We start from the raw sequence: 24,044 nt of genomic DNA on the forward strand, positions 1-24,044 counted from the left end.
AAGGGGGGTACTGGGGGGAAGGGGACGGCGGGGGACTTCTGTAGGGTCAGACGCGCTAATTACGCGATCAAGTCTGTGTTGGAGCTGGGCGTGGCCACGCCCATCAGTTTGCACAATGACAATGACTAGACATTTCATTCATTCATTCAACTTTATGACTGTCGTCTGGCTCGCTGGAATATGTAACTTTTATTTTTCAATTTCTCAACTCTTTTTATACCCTGAAACCGGTAAAAAGGGTATGATGTTCTTGTGCAAACGAATGTAACAGGCAGTAGGCAGCATCTCCGACATCATCAAGTTATTCTTGGTCGTCATTAATAGCCGACTTGATCTAGCCATGTCCGTCTATCCGTCCATATAAGAACTAGAGACTTGAAATTTTGAAAGTAGCTCTTCGTAGTGGCCTCGCATTACGAGTTTTGCTAATCGGTAACGTGCCCTGTTTTTAAGTAATTGACAAAAATCAATATCCAAATCCTTATTTTCGAGCTCGAGTAACCAAGTTTAACATGTACATAGCTTCTAGAATAGTTTATAAAGATCCAGTATCTTTTAGTTTTTAGCATCCGCCGCCCTCCTTCCCTATTCGAGTTGTATTAGCTGTTGGTAGAAGAAACGTCAGGGTATTTCCTAGTCGTGCATTCCCGACTGGAGCCCTCTTACTTGTTGTGTGATTTTATTGTTGGCTGTCGCTGTTGTTGGACGCCGTGTCCTGTGCTCATCCTTGAACTGTCCGTGTTTTTTTATGGTCTGTTTTGTCAGTCGCATTGTTCAGACGCCGGACACAAGCCAGACAAGTGCTTTTTGTTTTTTAGAGAAAATTTAAAAGTTGTTTTTAAACATTTGTTTGTCCTCTCCTGCACTGGCGGCTTTTGCAATTAGTCATCCTATTTGCATTATTTTGTGTTTAATAGCACAGCGCTTGCAACTGATTATTTATTTAATTTATTTTGTAATAATATTATTTAAGAATTGTGAAATCAGTTTATCAAAAAATCAATTATGCAAGCATTGTTTATTGTTCAAACGTTAAGCACAATTTTCAATTTATATATATATTTGTAAATTTGTGTATATATATTTTTATGCGTCCATTTAAAAGTCGCAGCACAATTGATTATGGCCATAAAAAGCATTTGCCAGTTGTCAATTGCCATTTGGCTAAATCTTTTTTATTTTTCTGTGCGTCGTTTTATTTGTATTTTTTTTGGTTGTTGTTGATTTTTTGACTTTAGTATTTATTTATATTTTTTTATTATTATTTTTATTTTAACTGGCGCTCATTACGTTGTCGGTGGCCGTCTGACTGTCAAATTACATTTGACTTGAAGTTACCAAATTTGTAAATGCGCTGCGGCAGCTTAAATTTAGCTTGAAAAAGAGACGAGGATTTGCTTTGTGAGTTATGAGTTTACATTTCTAATTTGAACAGGCGGATTATGATATTTTAAAGCAAGTTTATTTCTTTTTATGTGCTGTTTTTTTGCTCATTTAATGTGCCTTACTTATAATATTTATGGATTTTTAATTGTTTATAGATGCTGGCACACGCCCTACTAATTTTGTATAACCTTGCAGAGGTTATTATAATTTTTTCATGAAATGTGAAGACGTCTACGACACCATAAAGTATATACGTTCTAGATCTGATGCAGATCAATTAATAATTTTATTTTTCAAGTTGACATATGTTTAGTTTTATTGAGATGGATTAAATTATTAAACACACAGCTGCACTTCTTTATTATGCTTCTAGACATATATAAACGAACATCATATATCAACGGATCAATATTATATGGTGCTGTCAACAGCTATCAATCAGTCTGGTGTTTTTGAAAGATTTGTATTCTGCAAAAGTTAAGCTTCTTATTATATATATTTTTTTTTCTCAAAATAGTTAATCAAATTTTTAATAGTGTTTATTTATATTACTCATACGTCTGGGTTTGGGGACAGCTGCTGTTCATTAGGCTGGCCTACCAGCTCAACTTGGTCAAACTAAACAAGTCGGCAATGGGGCAACCGCGGTGGCAGCAGCAACAGAAACAACGACAGCGGCAACAACAGTCAATACTATTGCACAAAAAAACGTGCCACGCATGACAGTTGCACACTCACACTCACACTCGCACACACACACACACCACACGCCCATTTGGTTACACGCCACACGTTTGCTGCACTTTAAGGTAAATGCACTTTAAGACGTCTGCGTCGACTGCGTCGCGTCTGTCAAATAGTTAGGCAAACAAATGTCGCCCCGTCGCGCTTGCCACACACAAAAGTTGATGCCAAAGTTTATGAAATATTCGCGTATTGCATTATGCGACAATTTATGTTTTTTAATTAACCATCCAAAACTTTCAATTTTTCCAGCCATGCAAAATTATTTGCATATTGATTAAAACGCTGAAAAAACTTCAAAATTTCATTTGCCGTTCGCGCAAAGTTTGCACTGCAAAAAAATACGTATTCATTGGCAGACATCCGCCCCACCGCTGTGCGTCGCGTTTTCTATTCAGCTGTCAATTTTTTTAGCTGGAAAAAATTAAAAAAAAAAAAAAATGTTTAAAAAACTTAAAAAAGAATTCATGCTGTACAGCTAGATAATTGAAGGCTAAAATAACAGCAAAAAAATCGACAAATCCCGGAATATATATGCGTTATATGGTTGGAAAAAGCGAAGCCTTGAAGTGCACACTCGCTCACACACACACACACAAACACACACACACACAAACACAGTACGTGCCTGGCATTTCATCGGCCGTATGAATGAAAACAAAGCATTGAAGTATGTTTCCTAACCCTCCCTCCACACGCCCCACACACTGCCAGCGTATATGGCAAATATTTAAAAATTAAAAACCAAATGCAGACACGAAAGCAAAGTGGAGCTTTTGCCCCTGGCAGACTGGCAGACAGGCAGACAGAACGTCGGACAGAGAGACAGACACATAGGCAGTCGGGCGGTCCCTTGTCTGACTGTGTGTTGGCATTTCCTAGAGTTCTTAGGCCCCCCTAGCTCCATTCTTGTTATTGTTGTTGTAACCTTGCGCTTTGTTTCAGCGGCCATTAAACCATATATAACACTTGCAATCTTTATGTATTTGTATTTCAGTATACACGTATTTATTGTAGACATAAACCCCCAATCGGTCTACGATTTCACTGTCAATATTGCGCATACGCCTTGTAGTCTCTTTTAAATTTGTTTTTTATTTTACGATATTTATATTATTTTTAAGCAGCCGCCGGCGTTGATTTTCTACACATTACATTGCATGCAGCTCGAATATGCAAGGCGAATAGAACGCGGGCTGTTTTATAAGTCGAATAACAAGCATATAGAACGAGTTCTATGCGATTCCATAGATAATGAATGTGTTTGCTATATTTTGATTCGGAAGTATAAACAATTGTAATCGATAATTATCGATGAGAAGCGATAGATTGTACATGTTTTTCACCCATCAAAATATGAATATATTAAAGTATAATAGACGAAACTGCGGCTTTTTGCTTCTTATCGATCTTTCATTTATTAACTGCTTCAATCAGTCATTCAGTAAGTCAATCAATCAGTTAGTAAGCTCGCAGTAAAATTCTATTTTAATTAAATAATCACATCGGTTCAGCGGATACACATGCAATATTCAGACTTAAATGACTTGTCTTAAATTTCTCAACTTGCTTAAGAGCTCGCATTGTTAAGATGTATTTTGTGATATTATAATGAATAATATTATGCGAGGTCTATATATTGAGCTTCCCTCGTTTATATGCACGCTCGCACTCACACTCATACCTATACTCATACTCGTGCATACACTCATAGTCATACACATACTTATACTCAATCTAGTCGCACTATTCAATGAATCTGTCCTTGGCAAAGTGCATTGTCGGCGTGGCGTTCATTCGCCTGTTGCAGTCGCTGATGCTTTTGTTGTTGCTTTTGCTGCTGTTGTTGCTGGCAGCGTTTAGTTGAAGTTTTTTGCGTAATTTATTGACATGAAGCGGTTATTTATTGACTGGGCGGCTGTTTAGCTAAAAACTTCGATTGCGCACGCACTTTCTAAAAAAGCAAGAAACAGAAAAAAAAAGTGAAAAAAAAAAACGCTCAAGAAACAAAAATAAAAAAAGTCACGCAAATATTTACGAAACACAAATTTAAACAAAGCAACTCGAGACAAGACACATGCATTGTTGTTTCATGGCTGTGAAAATGAAAGTGTTGTTGTTGTTGCTGTTGTTGTTGTTGTTGCTGTTGTAGCTGATACGCAAACACGCGCCAAGTGGGTCACTTGAGAAGATCAGCTGTCATAGCTCCATATATATGCAGGCACATATTCCATTATATATCTTTGAGCTATATTGCATTAAGGCGCCGCAGCTTTCAGGCTCAAGGCTCTTGATAAGTCGCCTTTAAATTTTGTATATATTTTTTATCAGACAGCTGCATTTGTCTTGGAGCTGTTGCTGTCTTGTTGGTGTTGGGAAGAGGTTGGGTGGGGCTGGGGACTGTTGTGTGGCTCGCACTTGGGCAAATATTCGCCTGTTATCAATGCTCAACTTTGGCTTTCATTTGCATCACACTTGGCTGTAAAGAAAGAAGGCCTTTCATTAGACATATTCTGCTTATCGCACTCACCCGCTTAATGGACAATCTATCAATGACATTATGCGTGTGTAGTCGTGCGTATACTATATGAACACACTCACACATTTATATATATGCTAAGTATGAATGGTGCTGCTTTGTTAAGAAATTTATCGGCCCTCGCCAATTGACATTTGCAAATGAAATGTAATTTGAAATGCATATCTCATGGCATATACGTATATAAATGGGTACAAGTACTTGGTAAAAGTTGACAGCAACTACTTAGAATGATTATTGCTCAATGACATTAGCTGAAAGTGTAAAAAGCGTTCATTTATAGTTAAACAAGCTTAACAGCCTGCAAATGCATTCAATAGATCGCTTTGTACATACTTTGTATACACGTTGATTACCACAATCTTGCATGTGCTTTGTATGCTGTTTTGTTGTAGTGTGAAAGATCAACTAGTTTTTAATGTTGGAGACGTCAAAGATTTTGTGTGCCTTTTGAGAGCAATATGAAACTTTTTTAAATTAAATTCTTTATCCTAAAATAATATGATTAATCTTTTCAGCTAAATACTAATATAAAACCGAAACGATTCGAATAAGGGGGTTTAACAAACAACTTGTTAGTTTATAGCTAAGCTTTCATGTGCTTTTAAAGCTGTTATACATAAAGCTTTATTTCCGTTTGCAAAAAGAGTACTATTAGGTAGGTAATTGATTGGAAAAACAGAAAAAAGTATCGCATTTGCGGTGATCAATCGTGCTTTAAAGCGTGCTATGGAAGCTTTCATGTGCTTTAAAGGTACTTTTCATACAATTGAATTGGCTGTATTCTATGAAAATAGTTTTTATGTATAGCAAAAACATTTAAAATTAAAAGAGCTCATTTTAATCTAAGCTACGAGCACTGCTTTATGCTTTCATGCGCTTTGAAATATTTCACGTAATCTAAAGGAACTTTTAATACACATGTGTGGGCTCAATCCTATGAAAATAGTGTTTATATATATTTCGTAAAGCATTTAATATTAAAAAAGTTAATGTCGTTTTTAAGCTTAATTAATACGCTCTTAACTCCAGTTAAGCTCATTTTAATCCAAGCTTCAAGCGCTGCTTCAATCCCAATCTTATCTTCATTTTGGCTTGACATTTTCAGTTAGTTCCATTGGGCTCTAATTAGTTGCATTTTGACTACAGTTGGCGATTTGGCCCGATTTGGTGCGCTGCCTCGACTTAATCTGCGCAGAGATTGTGCAATTGGTAACTGGGCAAGCGATTAGATCGCCGCACCTGCAGTCAGACTTTGCCATTTAAATGACGTTTCTTTATTTATTTATTTATTTTGTTCATTATTATTGTAGCTCTTGATAATTTGTTGTGAATATATACTTAATTTTGCGCCACGCCCAGTCGTCAGTTGTGTTGCTTCACCTTTGCCTTTGCCCACCCACCCACTGGCCAAGCGCAAAATTTCACATGGCTTCAAAATAAAGAGCAACACGTTTTAATTATTATTCTCACGGCGCCAAACTTGTTGGGCCTTAGTTAAGTTTTTGTTTAATCTTTTTTTATTATTTTAAATCTTTATATTTTTGCAGTTTTAGTTTCGTTTTCAATTGCATTTTTTTAGTTTCCTTTTTTTGGGCAACGCTTTATATATTTTTTTTATATTACAAAAAAATTTTTTTATTTTGTTTTTTTTTTTATTTTTTTTATATTGCTTATTGCTTTGCCGCCGTCCGACGTTTTTTGTCAGTTGATCTTTGACACATTTTTGGGTGCGGCTACGTTGAGTACGTCTCCTTCCTCTGCGCTGTTTTTTGTTTTATTTGTTTGTTGGTTTACTTAAAATTGTCTTATGGTTGTTGTTGTTGCGCCTCAGTAGGTGACTTTTTAGCTGTCGCTTCGCAGTTGTTGCTGTCGCTTTTGATCGCTTATCGACAACACATTTTTACCTTCTGCTGCGACATGTGCACGTACATCAATTGTTGTTGTTGTTGTTGTTGCTGTTTAATATGCTTAGTATTGATGGCATGTTCCTTGTTGTGCCCGATTAATTGCATATTAATTTTCGGTGCCGATCTTGGCACGTTTCTTACGCCAATTGGGCGAAACAACGACACAAGACAAACAAAAAACCAACAAAAAAAAAAAAAAACTAAAAACATTGTATTTCGCGTTTGCCGAAGATTTAATACCCTTGTTAGCTGCAAGGCAAATAGAAAAATTAAAGCACAAAGAAAATATATACAATATAGTAGGCTGATTTCGGCAAGATTTTGTAAGTTTTGTAAATCGTGAAAAGCAACAAAGTTGTTTAAACAGAAGCTCAACTTGCGACTATATAGGTTCGAGCATGGGTGCTGATCGGGCATGTTTGTAGTATATGTCCACATATATGTCACTTTCAAAGAACACTATTGAACTATGTAATGCCGAAAGTTAGGACAAACAAAAACTTAAAGCCTTAAATAATCATAACAATAAAGCGTATTTAAAATTGTGTGCGCGTGCTTTTAACCGACGTGCCTGATTTTATAATTATTTCCATATACAAATGTATACACATATATTTATTTCAATATAGTATTGTGCGAAGCGGGTAGCGTGAGAACAAAACTCGACTCGCAATCGCAAAGTGGATAGTTTTTTAATTAATCTCTCAAGCAGCTGAAGGCAACTGGCAGCAGGGGCAACAGTTGCTCAACACTGGAAAAGGAAAGCGGCGATGCGTCGCTTTCGGTTTCAACTGCAGTGTGGCAGCCACGCCCACAAGCAGCGACAACGAGCGTCACAAGGAGAGTAAAGGCGGCACAAAATGCTTTTGCAACATCATCTTCATTAACAACCGCAGCAACTGTTGTTGCTGTTGTTGCCGTCGTGATCAGCCGCAGCAACATGTTGCCCAGTGGCGCTTCGGATGTTGCCAACGGCCGCGTTGCTGCTGCTGCTGCTGCAATGGCAAATAAATTTATTTGTTGCGCTACTGTTACAAGTTACTTAAACACTTCAAGTTGCTGCAGCTGTTGTTGTTGTTGTTGTTGCTGTTGCGGCTGCTTTTGCACAATTTTCGTTTGTTGAACCTTTTGTTTTGTTGCTGTTGCTGCTGCTGCTGCTGCAAAAATAAAATTGGCTTGTAATGTATTGTAGAAAGCGCACTGAACCACTGAACAAGTGAACGCAGAGGTAACTAGTGGGCAAATGGGCGTGTCTGCTTTTGCCTCATTTTAAGCCAATTTCAGTTGAATGTTGCTGTTAATGTTGCTGCTGCTGCTGCTGTTGCTGTTGCTGCCTTTCTTGTTACCAATTTGTGTAATTATATTCAAATTTAAAACTATGTAAATTTCTTACAAAATTATTTGCATTTATATTGCGCTGCCAGCAGCAACAACAACGTCATCGTTAACAATTATTGTAAATTACTTAGCAAAAAAAAGTTGCTGTTGCTGTTGCTTTTGTCGGCGCTAAATGAAATGAAATGAAATTGAACTTGTCGCCCACACAAACCATCCCCTGCTAATGCCCCTCCACCCCCTCCCACACACACACTCAGACCGACTTGCTGCTTGGCCGCTTGAATTGTTGACATCATATATTTATTGTTGTTTATGGCTTAGCTAGAATTTCAATGCACTTTTAAGTCAACTTGTCAACGCTCTAACAGTAAATAGTTGCGCCTAATGGCAACAACAACAATTTCAACAACAACTACAACTAACACTTGCTAGCTTTTGCATTTGTTCAAAGCTTAACCAATTGATTTCATACACATTCACTCTGCCCATGATTCATCCAGAATGTAATTTTTTTCCTTTTTTCATTTGGTCAGTTTTCCATTTCACATGCTTTGCAAATTGAATGTAATTAATGAAATGTCAATATATAAATTAATTGATCGATTGTTTATGGCCCATCTCCCTACTCCACCAACTGGTTAATAACCAACAAGTTTGCTGTTGAGGTAGCTGCGCCTAGTTTTTGCTTTATTTTAATATTTATGTAAATTTGCAATTTATTTTTGATACTTATATATAACGGAGAGTTGTATAATGTTAGGTTTATTTATTAATAAATTACGAGAGATAACTTGTATTCAAACATAATTAAGAACAGTAATAAATTAGGTTGATAGTGATTTTTAAATGTACTCGCTGTAAATTCCATATGCCCTGAGTAATAATAATGATTAAAAAATATTAAATCTTAAAAATATAAAATTAAAGTAATATCAATATTCATAATAATAGTAAATTAATTAAAAATAATTAACATAAAAATAAATAATAAAAAAAATAATAAAATACAAAAAATGGTACAAAATTATAATTATAATAATTTAAAAATTATAATTATTTAATGATTATAATTATTTGAGAATTATAATAATTAGTGATTATAATAATAACTATTATAATTTAATATTTTATAATTATAATATTGACAAACCTATAATTTAATAATTGTAATGAGTTAATATTTAACAATTATAATGATAATAGGTGTCCACTTTGTTCACACTGATTGCTCTGTCGCCGCTGATTCAATATAAGGCTTTAAAATTTGCATACACTTTTGCGAGTAATTTTTTTTTGCGGTTTTTTCAATTCAATATTTATTTATATATTTTGGACAGACCCCTCCGTTCACCCAATCCATTTAAGAATTAGTCATATTATTGAGACTCAATCGAGCAGTTGTTTATTATTATTATTATTATTATTTTTTTGATTTCTTAACTACTTGCCACATGCCTTTATTTTCTTATCGCAATTGTTGTAATTGTTTTGTGTTGAGCACTCGCTTTAACAATTTATTTTCATTTCTGCGAACGCGCCTTTGTTATGGGCTAAACAAGCATTTTTATCTAATATTCTTTAGCCTTATCGTCGATTTCTATAGTATATACTTGAACTTATATTTTATAAAAGAGTAAGAAATCTTAATTAAATGCGCTTTATTTCTATTGGCCACCCAGTTACAGTTCGAATTGCTCGCGCTTATGTCATGATGACGACAATTCCGATACAGATACAGATTCTGAGCTCTATATGGCGTATGCTTGTAGAGTATAGCATCTATGTAGAGCTGCATTGGGCAGCTGTTTTCACTCAATTTGTCTGCGGATTTATAAGTGCCATTCATAAGTAAAAGGCATTTCGTTCTCTTTTATATATATATATATATATATATATATATATATATTTATTTTATCTCTGCTTTATTGTGTTGTCTATGAGGGTCTCGAATTAATTGTGCCGCATTTTTGGGGCTGCTTATCTGCAACTGTTTGCCATTCTGTCTGTTGTTGCCACATGAAAAATGCCCTTTGCTGTCATAACTTCAACAACAATTACCTGCAACTAAGTCCATGTTTGTTGTCGTTGTTGTTGTTGTTGTTGGCTACCTGCGGCTTTGCTTGTGCTATCTTAATAAGAAATCTCGAAAAAAAGCATATATATATCGCTTAACATGTTGCTAGGGCTTAGGGCTAGGCTCAAGCCCAGCACTTGCCACATTTTCATACGAATTTCATTTAATTTTTTGTCCGCTGTTGTTGTTGTTGTTGTTGTTGTTGTTGTTGTTGCTTTTGCTGTGTTGTCTCATTTGCATGTTTTTCACTTAAGCAACGCGTCTTTTCACTCCAATTCACAAGCAGCCAAAGCTTCTGCGGGTGGGCCCAAACACAATCTGTCCCCTGTATCTATATGGCTATACTATATGTGGCATATTTGGCCAGTCGCTGACTTTGCATTTGGCCCTGGCATTTAGAGCGGCGCTTGATATTTGATGTGTGAGGGTGCAACACGGTGGCGACAACAATAATTGCCAACGTCATCTAGCGTAGGCCAACATTATTTTTATTTTTATTATTATTCGGTTTCCTCCCTGGCGCGGTCTTGGTCTAACTATGCTGACGTGCTGCTGGTCAGGCGTAGACCCGCTCCGAATGACTTGTCTAACTTGGATTGTTTTAATGAATTTGAATTGCAATCTCTGAGGGCTGCACATTTTGGCCAACTAATTTATTATTATTTATTATACGCTCTTCACGTACCGCAAACACCAAAAAAAAAAGGTCGCTCAACTGTGCGCGCTCAATGCGCACTAATTTTCCGTAATTTTTCTAAAGAATTTTCACGCCAACGCCCATTAAGCATTGACAATGTGTCGGGCTCGGCCACGGGGTATTTGTTTTGTGGCTGCTGCTGCTGCTGTTTGACTTTTGTTTTATTGTCTAATTTGCAGCTGAGCTCAGTGCGTTGACTGACCACAGACAGAAACAACAATATATATAAAAAAAAATAATAATAAAACAACAACTAAATTACACAATTATTGGGCAAGGCAACACTTTTTGAAGAGCTTCAACGATTGCGCCAGCAGCTATGTTCGCATCGGCGTCCACTTCGAGCGTGCCATAAAAGCCTTGAATTAATTAAAAATCTAAGCCTATGCCGTGGCTCATAAATAACCAGACAGCAGCAGCAATAATAATAACTACAATAATGTTATTTAATTAAATAAAAATAAACAGTAGTAGTAGCAGAAAGCTTAAACAGCTAGATACTCTATAAAATAATAGGTGAAAAATACAAATTAAAAAAAAAAGAAAACATATCAAAATGTTTATCATATATTCAGAACCATTAAAATTTTCCATAATTAATATTTCATATGAATTTATATAAACCATAAAATACTACACCTAATACACCTTTTATAGGGCATACTATTCTGCCGTGCGGTCAATTAAAATGTACAAAGTTTCAGTTTTGATCTATCGTATCTATTTCTAGTTGCGCCTAGTCTAATGACACGTCTTGGGCAGATATTTTGTGGCACATGAAAAATGTTTGTCGATTTCTAGTTGTTCTTATTGTTGTTGCTGTTGCTGTCCATTTGCGGCGGCGAACTTTAATTGAATATATAAATCACGCGTGTGTGTGCATTCATATAGACAGATCACAGACAGTTTGCCGAAGTTGTGGCTCAGTTAGCCCCTTTAGCCCGTTGTTCATGATAGATATTGTGGCTTGAAGCTTTGGGCCTGTCATGTCATGTGTCAGTTTGGGGCGGCTAAATGCGAGAATTGTGGCATACAAATAGGTGGAGTGCACATATATACAGTTGCAGATACAGCTACAGATACCGACATAGATACAGATATCGATGCAGATATTGATGCGGATTTAGATACATACCTGTACTGATTGAGATACAGTTGCAGATACAGCTACCGATACCGACACAGATACGGATAAAATAACATATTTCAGATATTCAGATATCATTTATATACCTATAAAGTCACAGATACAGTTATACACACAGATACATCTGCAGGTGAATATACATATACATACACAGATACATTGCAGACGTGGATACATATAAGTCTGTATATTCACACTAAAAAGATATGTATGTATGAATAAAGATACATTTTTTGTTATACAGTTACAGATACTAACACAATTCCATAGATACGTGCGGCAAGCGCCTTTGTTTGGCATCAGAAATAAATTGCTACAAAAATATTGGCAATTGGAATTAATGGCCAAAGCTTAATAGGCAGCAGCAGCAGTGCCTCGCTTGTTGCCTAATTATCTGATGAATATGTTTTTACTTATCTCAACTTCTTTTTGGCTTTTGCTTGTTTGGCGGCCAACGCCCAGCGGCGGCAGCTGAGCATTCAAATCTTTTGTTGAGTTGGCTCAAATAGTTAAAGAGTGCCGCTGACAGCTCAATTTGTTATTCAGATAGATTTGTAGCTGCAAAGGTACAATTGCGCATCTTTAGCGTTTTATGTGCTTGCCAAGCTGGTGTTCCCATGGTTTAAACGCTGCTGTTTACTTAAAGATCTCGAAACGATCTTTAAGACAGTCTTAAGTAAATGCAACTAGTTTTACGCATGAGAGTTTAGAGCTAAGAGTTTAGTTTTTGGTAATCATTTGCTTGCGCTGCTTAAATACTTAAAGCTAGTTCCACGAAATGTATTTGAACCCTCGAAAAAGCTAATTAAATGTGTGCTGTGTGTGTGTGTATGTGTGTATTTGTGTGCATATTTAGCTAACGGCATTAATTAAATCAAAATCAAACGATTAGATGTCTGGTCTGGTTCTCTTACACGTGTAAATGAGCGTCTGGCCATCGATATGCCTAACTGCCTGACTGTCTCTCTCTCTCTCTCTCTCTCTCTCTCTCTCTCTCTCTCTCTCTCTGTGTGTGTGTGTTTGTGTGTGTGTGTTGAGGCAGCAAACAAACTAACAAGCAAACACGGCCAGACAAACAACAGCCAAAAGTCGTTAAGCTCTTTGCATCCAGTCGCAAATATTTGCGCAAATCTTTGCGCCACAAACGAACGAGAGGCTCTCACTCGGTTCTCCTCCCTATATCAATAATTTACACACACATACACACAAAGTGAAAAAAAAGTAGATGAAGAAACACTATCACATGCGCAACTTGTGGCAATTAATTTGACGCCTCTGAAAAATGTCTACATATGTTGCAAATACAAGAAACATGGCTCTAATCGAAAGTGCTTGACTGGGAGTTACCCTGTATCTCGCTCCAAAGTGCTACAAAGTGCACGTATTCTGCGTACACTTTTTTTTTTTTTTTTTGCTATTTTTCAATTGTTAAACAATTATTTACAGTAAATGATGCTTAAAATTAAGGTCAGTGGCGAAATAAAAGCTACATAAAATATTTATTAATATCATCTTAATTGTATTGTATTCTTCTAAACTCTGAGATTAACTCTAATTAGAAGTGTATTTTTGTATTTATCGATTGTAGGGCAAGAGGAAGAGATATCGATAAATAAATAAATAATAATTGGTTTTATAAATTATTTATATTCTGAAATCTTAAATTATTAACGTTATTCTTATATTATTTATTTTATTAATTATTTCATGATTTACAAAAGTGACTTTCATGTGGTTTTAAATTTTTTAATACCAGCATTTCCTATTCTTTCTTAACAGGGTATTTAAAAAAGAGATACAAAATGCAAAATCCATTTTAATTGCAAAAAGCAACTGTGCGTGTGGCATGAGAAATGAAAAGGGATCAAGTCCCAAGCTGCAACTGGCTAGTGGCCATAGAGGCCTGGCCCGCATATGTGTCGTATCTATGACGCTGTCTGTCTAACTGTCTGTCTAGCTGTCTGTTTTTCTTTATTTCTCGCTGTTGTTGTTGTTGTTTGTCTGAACTTGCCACCGCAACACGCGAGCGCAACCACATGCGCTCTGCCTGCCGCCTAACTTTTGCGGTCTCTGCCCCAAAGCAGAGAAAAACGTGGCAACTTTTCACATTTGGCAGTCGGCTCTGTCTCTCAGTCCATAAGACTGCATATAACTACCATAACACCCAACTAACATCAAATTGCATATTTGTCCAAAGTAATGAGACTTTTCACAGCTTGGCGCGCCAGTTTCTTCTGTGTCTCTGTCTGCCCCGCTATCCCCGCCGTCTGCCCTCGCCCACTTGGTGGCCTGCCTGCCATGGGGCAGCGCAGCGTGAAGTTGTCCACAGGCATTGCCCAGCCCGGCTTGGCATAGAATGCATTATGGGAATTTTGTGGCATTTTCATTAACAAGTTTTTAGTATATGCATATATATATATATTTATATATGCGAGTGTGTATGCCGCCAGCGTTGTGTGTGCGTGTGTGTGTTTATTTTTGCGGCATTTTTAATTTGTTTGCGATTAACACGCAAGCGTTAACAATTTTAAGGCACATTCATTTTTCTGAATGACTCATAAAAAATTGCGATGCCTGTTGAATTATTATACTATAACAACTTATCGCTAGTTATAGTATGTAAAAACGAAAAAAACTGTGATATTTAGTGATTATTAGGCAAATAACAGTTAATATCTATAGATTTAAAACAGGGCTATACATTTGAAAAGGCTCATTAATTGATTGTTAACAGAAATAAAAAGCATTTTCAAAAAAAGAAAAAAAAAATTAAAATATAAATAATTTGATCAGACTACTGGGATCTATGCCTATTAACATCAAGATTCAAGCAACATAAATAAATATAAAGATATAGTCAAAACTGTATCAATAAATATCAATGAAAAAACATAGAAAATATCAGTTTCGAAAAATAATTAATGAAACAAATAAAAAATATAAATACCATTTAAAGAAATATAAGTAAATAAATTTTAATAAATAATTCTTATTTATGAATAAATACACAATTTTGGACTAAAATTTATGGTCAGAATTGTTTGGAGCAGAATATTTTGTTGTCGTATGGCGATTTGCTTTGCCACATTGTTTAGCTTTTGATTAAGATAGCTTTGAGGTTAAATCGGATCGCTGTGGCACAAAAAAACAGTTAAATAAATTAATGTTTCTTCTGATGATTTTAAATGTGCAGTTAATCAGTTGAATATCATGAACAAAAATACATTCGAGTTGCTATATTTTATTTATTATTGGTTTATTTTTCTCAACTGAGCAAGAGTTTTACTTATATATTTTACACCACTCGACGTGCGTCTGTGGCTGGCAGCTGGCGCTAAAATTTATCGCTCAACTTATGAGGGAATAAAGTAAAGTTAAGTAAATCCAAATGAATTTTTTGGTATTAACATGGCTGAGTGTTGAACTCCGCCTGGCCGCTTGCAATTAATTAACGGCAATGAGAGATGTTGCCGTTGCCTTTATGGCAACTAATGTGCGTTGCTTTTCTTTCTTTATGTTGCAGCAGCAGCAACAACAACAGCAGCAGCTATGGCAGCAGCAGCAGCATCAGCAGCAACATATTGCCGCATTATTTGTACGTTTTTTGCTTGGCTCGACTGGCCAATGTCTGGCTAATTTTCTATTTATTTGACCGCACAACGTGCATCCCCGTCTGACAGCAGCTGTGTGTTGTGTGTGCTCCACAATCAGTCTAATTTATGAGTTTCTTGCACTTTCGGCCCAAAACGTTAAAGAGACCGAATGTTAACTTTAACTGTCGCTGTGCTTATTTGGTTTAGGTTGGTTTTTATTTATTTATTTTTTTTGTGCTTAAAGTTTGAATTCGTGTGCCTGACCACCGCACCCAGGTCGCCTGTCGCATTCAGAACTAGTTTAAATCCGCTCACAACTTTGCTAGACGCGGACTCGATTCGCTTTGAATCTCGCTCATCAACTTGGAATTGACTCTAATGACATTCACGTTTTTCTGTTGCATTTCGAATGCCAATTGCCAATTGGCTGGCACACGCCTGCCTTGCCGCCTGCTTGGCTACTGGGCTTAAAGTTCAGCGCTGGAGCTGCAACTGGGCAGCTGGGGCTGGGCTGCTCCTTGGCCCGTGCGTGTTGTCATTGTTGTACGTCAGAGAGCTGGTGTGTTAAGAGACCATATTGTAGCTGGAACTGATCTCATCTGACATGGCCTTTTAGCTATGATTTATGTTTCGCTATTGTGATTCAAGTGCATTTTTCTCTTTGTCATACACTTGCCTAGAGTATAACAATTGTGTGATGCAGTGTGCCACGCATCGAAACAGCCCTTAAATTATATACATACGAATCAGATGACTATATTCTGACTATTATAGTATTACCGTCCTCGTATTTCTACTAGGGTATTTGATCTTCGACAAGCCGAAAAATAATTATTTCTTCTCATTTGTTATTGTTTATAAGTGCTTGTCGTCATGTGGGCCGCTTAGCAATTGTGGTATGTTGCGGGCGCATTTAATTAGCTCGTGTGTTGGTCTTTAAAAAATGCAATATTATTAGTTGTATTGTTTTTACTATTATACAATATTTATTAATTGCCCGCCTTTGTGCTTGAGCAAGACACGATTGCGGCGACAGTCAAGCTAAATACATGCATAAATTTGTATCTGTGGCAGCGCCAAGAAATGCATAAATTTCTTTTATAAACACATTCCTATCGATCATTTGTTCATGGCTTCAATGTAAATTATGGTCCACTGTTGTTGGACTACAATTTGCGCAATTAATTGCGCGCAAATTTTGCGAAATGGCCACAAATTTTGTTAGCTGTTGCCGCAATTTGATATCTGCTGAAGATTGCACCGATCTGATATGGGATAAACGGCCAGCCAAATGGCCATATTGGGCCAAAGCAACAACAGCAATTAATAAGCGTAGATCGGCAGCCAACAAACCAAACACTCGACTACAAACATTTGGTCTCACATTACACATTAAAAACTTGTTGCTGCTGTCCGCTGCCTGCTGCCGCGTGGAAATTGTTGAATGCATTTAATGCCATTAATCAATTTGCAGTCGACGCCGATTTTCGTGTTCGATGCTCTGGCGATTTGCGGTCAGTTTGTGGGAGAGCAACGCTTAAAAGTGTTTTCGCCTATTTTATTCATGTTGGCCAGTAAACACCCGCTATAACGAACTAAATAGACACGCTAAACTCGTTGAGCAATTAAACGACATTTAAAACTACTTTTTAATGGGTTCGGTACATTGCAAATATTGGGCCTAATAAACTATTGCAATAATTATTAATTTATATATGAGTAACTTTATGTGCCTATTATCGACTATCGCAAATATCGTTTACAAGGTATATCAGCTATTGAAAGTAGCGACTACGGAGATAGAGCTCAAACTCATCGATTTTCGGCTACCACTAACTATTGAAATTGGCATCGACAAAATTTGTAAAATATCGAAACTCTCGACTGATGAATATCGAACTTTTGGAACTACGAACTATCGATACTATCAGCATTACAATCTGTGGAAAACCTTCGAAAATTTTAAATATTTAAACTGTTGACTTTGGCATATCAATGACATTTGCTTGAAAATAGTATCAAAACTATCGGTTCTCGGATTTCTGAATTAATGCACTTCAACAAATATCGACAATTGGCATTAAAAAAGCTGTCAGTTCTCATAAAACCACATTTAAATGTTGTACATTGCCAGTTTGCCGTTTTCAGTCTACGCTGTTTTTCGTATTGAATTACCGATAATTTGTATATGTTTGGCACTTTTGTTGTAAGCCAACGTTTCCTTTCCATTTACTCAAAAAGCCGATAAGCTAAATTCGACATAATCTTAATAAATTGCCAAAAATTTGCAGTGCGTAACTTCTTTCTGTAGCTTAGCTTGAGCTTGCGGAAAACTAAATATGAAAATGTTTATCTAAATTTGTATTTCTCAGACTGCACCCACAATAACGACTAAAATAGAGTTGTGAGCGAAATGAAAGTAAAAAGTAAATTAGAGATAAATTATTTGCAGTTTTGTTTTTATTTTTTCGTTGTGGCTTCAACTTTGCCATTTCGAATGGGCAATCCAATAAATCGCTTCCTCGCAATCACAATGATTCAGTTTCTGAAGTTTTGTTTGTGTTTTGGCTTTTCCTGGAGGCTACAAATTGGCAGGTAGCTTATGCTTTGTTGCTCTCCAGCCTACTGTGTGAGCGAGTGTGTGTGTGAATGTGTGTGCCTTTTGAAAAGTTCAAGCCTGAGGCTGGCTGTCTAGATTTTAGGGGCGTGGACTTACCGGCTGCCGCTCTGTCTAACCAAGTAGCCCAAGTGGCAAATTTAATCAATAACCAGCTATGGAAAGCCAATTGCAATTGCAACTAACAAAAAAATATAAATATATAAATATGCACAGTGTACACTAGACAGCGCATATAGAAAATTGAATTTGAATTTAAATTTGAATTTTGGTTTTGGTTGTGTCGCGAAATTGATGTGAAAAACGTGAGTTGCGGCAAATGCACGAAAATTATGTACCTCCCCAACTATTTGGTATTTATTTATATGTATTTCGATATTTATGGCTAGGTGTGGCCCAGCAACAACAACAACAACTGCAATTAAATGATCAAAAATATCAACAATTCAAGTTATTTGACAAATTCAATAGGTTTCTCATGGCAGTTGGCGCCTGTTGTTATTAAGGTTGATCGTTTTTGGCATTTAATGCAAGTCGGCCAGCTTATTATATTGATCGCTTGTATTGGCAAACGGAAGAGGCATACGAATAGTCAATAATTGGAAAATAAACAAAAAATCAATTCGTTTGCCTGACAACAGACCTAATTAAAATATTAAAACTAAGGTATGACATACATATTGAAAAATGGCTTTATATATAATTATGTATGCATGTATAAAAACTCGTTTGTTCTCAAATTAGTTTGAAAATAATGCAAAATTTGAGCCAAAAAAATAGTCAAAAGTAAAGCGTTTTTGACATAAAAAACAGATAAATTTATTGACAGCCGCTTTTGGTAGACGATTTGAAACTATTTTTGTCAATTTTAACATAATATTAAACATATTTTGTCGCACGTTTAAGTTATTTTGCATAAATTAAACATTTTAATACGTACGCATTAGGATTTAAGACAAAGGGTATATAGGCATTAAGCAACGGAATATAACAGAAAATTAAGAACTTAAAAATGTTCATAGTTAAGTGCATGTGTTGAAGGTCACTTTAGCTTGGAATAAAGGGTATCTACTAGTCGAGCAACGGACTGCTATAGGCAGAAAAATGTATTTAGAGCTTAAAAATATTTATAATTAGCAGCACATGAAGTAAAGGCAACTTTATGTTGGTATATAGGGTATCTGCTAGTCGAGCACTTATCTATTTCTTGACAAAGCTAAATATCGGAAGCAAACGACAACAAGTTTGCAACTCAATCTATTTGATGCTCCACAATTCATACGCCCCGTTGTAAAGAGCATTTTGCTGCTGTTGCAACTGCTTTGTGTGTCTGCCTGTGTGTGTGTGTGTGTGTGTGTGTGTGTTTGTGTTTGTGTTGCAAGCGCATTGCTTGCACTAAATTGAAGCATTTCACATTTTTAATTTGTACGTGATAGGGCAAATAGTTGCCACTCGATTTTGTACGAGGATCCGAGCTCCACTCGCTCTACGCTTTGCTGCCTTTGTTTGAGCACAGAAATTATGCAGCAATTGCCATGGTGAAGAGCACTAGTTGTTGTTGTTGTTGTTATAGTTGTAGTTGCTGTTGCTGCTGCCCCTTCATGTTGCATGCTAACGCTGCAGACAAATTGTCTCTCGTGTCTGCTATGTCTGGCAGCACTTAGCACGTGATTGAAAATTGCAACGGAATGAAGTGATTCGAAGCAATGCAACAACAAATGCAGCAACAACAATAAAACTCGCTCTCGTTTTGGTTCTTATTGCTTGCAATTCATTTCGCATTTTTCGCCTCACTTTTTTGCATTTAATTTGATTTGAGCTGCAGGTTAGCAAAGTCGAGATTGTTTCGTAGACAAACAAGTTGGCAAAAAATTACAGACATTTTATTTATTTTTTTCTAGCATTTTACTCTTTGTTTTTGGCATTAAAAGCAAATTTACAAATTAGTGTGAAATTATGGACAAGAGTACACAAGAGCAGTTCAAATAACAACAACAAGCAATTTGGCCGAAAAAAACAAAGAAAAACAATGTCAGAAAGCAAACTCACCGAAAATAAAAGCTGCTAAAGTAATATGTAAAGAAAATAACATAAAGTAAAAAAGGCGACTTTCAAATACTCTTAGAACATTTTAAAAATTTCTAGAACAAGTTAATATAATTCAAATATTTGTATTATAAGGTTGAACAAATTAACAAATTTATGAAAAATAGTTATTTGTTATTATGATTATTATTATTTTTATTATATATATACATATATGTATTTATATTTTTTTTAATTTGTTGTATTATTTTTTTTTATTTTGTAAATAATGATATATTCAGGATGCTTGCTCATAAGATGTGAGAAATTTGGAATTTTGGATTAAAAAAACTTTTTAACCAAGAAGATGAGCTTAATATATGTAATATATATACACTTAGAAAGCCGAACCATCATAGTCTATTGACTGTTCCCATTTACATTTGAGTCGTAATGAATAGACAATTAACCAAAAGTAAATGCTACACACTGAAAAGATATAGAAGTATATAAATATTCAGAGTATATGTAAAATACATACAAATTCCAAAAGTTGACAATGTAACAACATAGATACATCGAACACATCGTAAAGCCCAGAGAATGAGGTATGTGGTGCTGGTAAAAACGTGTATGCCATTGGTTACCAAATAAACCATGAAAAAGCTAGGTGATTTCTAAAAGTATTATTTTATTTCAATCAGTAAATATAATATATATTTATTGAATATTTGGGCTTACTAAAATGATGCCCATGAGCAGGAAAACGGTGCCAATAAGGTGCGTCATATAACCGATGCGTAACACTATCCAAAAGTGATTATTTTCAGACCCTGTCAGAATTGTTTTAGCCTAAAGTGAACTTTCCGATTAAGCGCAACTCACATTCACCCAGGCAAAGACCGCAGACAGCAAAAAAAAACTCGATCACATAGATTATGACACAGCCACAGCGCAAATCGACGCAACAACAACAGCATTTCTTTAATTTCAGAATATTCATTGTTTGTTAGTGTATAAAAAAAGCAACCCGAAACAAAAGTCATGGCCTAGCTATAATGCCCCGATATAGGCTGTGAAGTATATGCACAACACAAGTTGTACATGGAATTTCCAGCAAGGTCAAAGTCAGCTGCTCGGAACCAAAATAAAACCAAACAAAGGCCCAAAAAATATAAAGCTAAAACCTTGTATATACTGGTGTGTTATATGTTGTTTAATATTCTAATTTAGCCTTTGTTCTGAGTTGCTTGAGATGATTGGGCGGGGTGTGGCGGGCGGGGCTGGGCACGTCAGTGCCAACTCCAATTTGACAAGACGAAGTTTTGTTGCTCGTCGCCTATAAATTACAGCTCGCTCAGCTGGAGCCTATTCTACTTATTGCGGGTGCTTGGCATTTAAATGGAGTATATACGCTATATAAATGTGAGTGTATATGCTACCCACTTACCTTTGCGATATGCCAATGAATAAAATAACCATTCAAACAGCTTTTAATTAACAGTCAGCACTCAGACACAGTAAAAAAAAACACCAAAAAAATTGGCAATCAGCGACGCACGTGCGTTCGGAACCCCCGAAAAAGAAAAAAAATATATATAAAAATTAAGCCGAGAGCACAGCCATTAAAATTCATTAGCCATATGCACATCGGCCGCGCTTTTATTAATAAACAATAAAACACATTTAAGAAATCCAAAAAATAAAAGAAAGGCAAAATGAAACGCAATGAATGTATGAATTTTGGCAACGGGCAGCTGCATTACCAATTTCAATTGGCAAGCGAGTCAATTAACAGCGAGTTAAATAAATAAAAAAAGAAGGCCAAAACGCTTTTGCTACAAATTCGCACGCTCTCTGTTATGGGCGTGCCTGATTGCGCTGACCCAGTCCAGTTATGGGTATTACTACTAGGTTAAGGGTACGACTAAAGATCAATTAACTTAAATGTAGTCAATGGGCACTTAATCAATTATTATGTGGCTTGGCACACATGCCTCAATTACCTTTTATTAATATAGGATTATAATATTTTCATTATCATATATTTTTTTGTATTTGTATTTTCTTAGTCAAAAATAATTATATTATAAATATCAAATAATTTAATTTTGTTTGCTCATTTTATCAGTTAATACTAATTAAATTATATATTTAGTTATAATTATTATATTATTTTTATATATATATCTTAAATAATATTTTTGTAGTTATTCATAATAAAGGTATATAATATATATGATTTATTTGTTAGTTAAATTAATCTATTTATATATTTAATTAGAGTATATTGCCTTTGCTTTGTCTTTCTATATTTTTAATTTTATTTTTTTTAAGTATTTTCTTTTCTTTAGTTAATAATTTAAATTTTTGTTTTAATTTCACTTTTTATAAAATAAAAAGTTCTTTAACTCTCCTCAGTTGTCATGATGTAATTAAGCATCGTCGCGAAATTGCCTTCATTGTATAATTGTTTAAAAATAAATTACAATTTCGCTTTAAGCGCGTTGATAAGCGTGCATATGACTAATTTTTGCTGTTCAACAGCAGCGATCGCTGGTTACGAAGGGGTTGATCTGGAAAGGGGGAGGTGGGAGGGTCACGTAGACATTCGGTCTGGTATTCTTTTTAATTTATTTGTTTTTTTTTTTTTGTGCTCTTGTTTGTGTTATATAATCGAGGTACGAAAAAAGGTGTAAATATAAATAACATATATATTATATTTGATATATATACAGAAAACAGAAAGCTCTAGTGTGCGCTGGTTCTATACCCTGTAATTAATAAGATAGACATAAAATGCAGTATTAACTGCCTCAAGGCCTATCGAAAAATGCTTGGATAACTTAGACAACAATTTGATCATGTTAAAATTTTGTATACATTTCGTATAAAATCTAGAATATATATTTCTATAGAATAGGCAAATAATAAGATTACTATTTCTAAAGTTTTTGAAGAGCGAATTAAGATATGATAGATAGATATGTACATAGATGATTCATTGTATATTACAAATTAATCCTATGTATATTTATAGGAAACCATATCAAATACTTAATTTAAAATATTAGATAGGTAATTGATATTTGTTAAGGGTATGCGATGACTGGCCCAAAGCTGATCCCCAACAAAAACGGGTGACTAAAAAGAAAAGCGTTCGAGTTGTTTACTATTTCCAATATTCAAATAGATGTCAAATGCATGCACATATAGTTATGCATGTATGTGTATGTGTCCATATATAGCGTTAATCGTTTTGCAGCACTTAAAGTTGAGTGTTTAAAAATAGTCTCGGCTCTCTAGTGGACGTAATTGTTATTGCGCTAATTCGATAAGGGGCGTTGCTCGGTTCAAGTTCAGTGGGTGGGCGGAGGGCGGTTGCTGCTATATAGAAGGTTGTGTGTTCTCTCTCGTGCTCTCTCTCGCTTGACTTAAAGATAACACATTAAATTGTTGCGTTAATAATATTTGCACAACAAAAACAATATTTTAATCTATTCAATGTCAAGGTCAGCCGAGACATTCACAACAAGAAATTCGTTTGTTTTGCTCTCGAAATTTCTTTTTTTCCGCTTTTATTTTTTATATACTCTCCCTCTGTTTATTTCTTTGCTTGTCTTTTTTTTATTGTATATTTTTGCACATATTTTTTGTTTTGCTTTTTTTTTATTGAGTATTGTTGATAACTTTATTTGCTTGGGCATTATACACATCAGAAAAAAAAAACAATAAAATTCTTCCAATGTCCGTGACAAAGCACAAAACCTACAACAACAACAACTGCTTTGTATTTTTATTTGTTTTAATTTTGACTCAGTTGTTTGTTTTTGTTTTATTTATAAAACTTTTACGATATTTGCTTTACTTTAGATTACCTAATTGTTCTTTCCTTTTTTTTCTGCCATTTATTTTTTAAATATGAAATATAATTTAAGAATTTCAAATGACGCAAGCACAAAAAATGTCTTAAA

The 24,044-nt window shown here is 35.3% G+C and overlaps 2 protein-coding genes across 5 annotated transcripts in view; one reads left to right on the forward strand and one right to left on the reverse strand.

Moving 5' to 3' along the window:
- LOC115761563 (headcase protein) overlaps positions 1-24,044 on the forward strand; it is a 100,448-nt gene that overhangs the window by 17,526 nt on the left and 58,878 nt on the right. The gene's annotated exons all lie outside the window — the stretch shown is intronic.
- Positions 20,344-21,119, reverse strand: LOC115761564. 4 transcript variants are annotated; one of them, XM_030703350.1, is made up of 4 exons: positions 20,956-21,119; positions 20,812-20,903; positions 20,612-20,736; positions 20,344-20,552 (listed from the first exon to the last, which is right to left on the reverse strand). In XM_030703350.1, the coding sequence occupies exons 1-4, from the start codon at positions 21,071-21,073 to the stop codon at positions 20,468-20,470; spliced, it is 420 nt and encodes a 139-aa protein (XP_030559210.1). In that variant the 5' UTR covers positions 21,074-21,119; the 3' UTR covers positions 20,344-20,467. The 4 variants fall into 4 exon arrangements, with proteins under 4 accessions (XP_030559210.1, XP_030559212.1, XP_030559211.1 ...); XM_030703352.1 differs by having other exon boundaries at positions 20,344-20,559; positions 20,956-21,117; XM_030703351.1 differs by having other exon boundaries at positions 20,345-20,552; positions 20,612-20,747; positions 20,956-21,115.

Source organism: Drosophila novamexicana, unplaced genomic scaffold (genome assembly GCF_003285875.2).
Source record: "Drosophila novamexicana strain 15010-1031.04,08,12 unplaced genomic scaffold, DnovRS2.1 tig00000485-arrow-pilon, whole genome shotgun sequence".
In the NCBI taxonomy this organism is placed as follows: domain Eukaryota; kingdom Metazoa; phylum Arthropoda; class Insecta; order Diptera; family Drosophilidae; genus Drosophila; species Drosophila novamexicana.

Excerpts from the sequence above, each read along its gene's own strand:
- LOC115761564 (XM_030703349.1), bottom strand. The coding sequence starts at position 21,073 with ATGAATATTCTGAAATTAAAGAAATGCTGTTGTTGTTGCGTCGATTTG. Across the intron at positions 20,904-20,955 it reads CGGTCTTTGCCTGGGTGAAT|GGTCTGAAAATAATCACTTT; the intron begins GTGAGTTGCGCT and ends CAATTCTGACAG. Across the intron at positions 20,560-20,611 it reads ATTGTCAACTTTTGGAATTT|TGTGTAGCATTTACTTTTGG; the intron begins GTATGTATTTTA and ends ATATCTTTTCAG.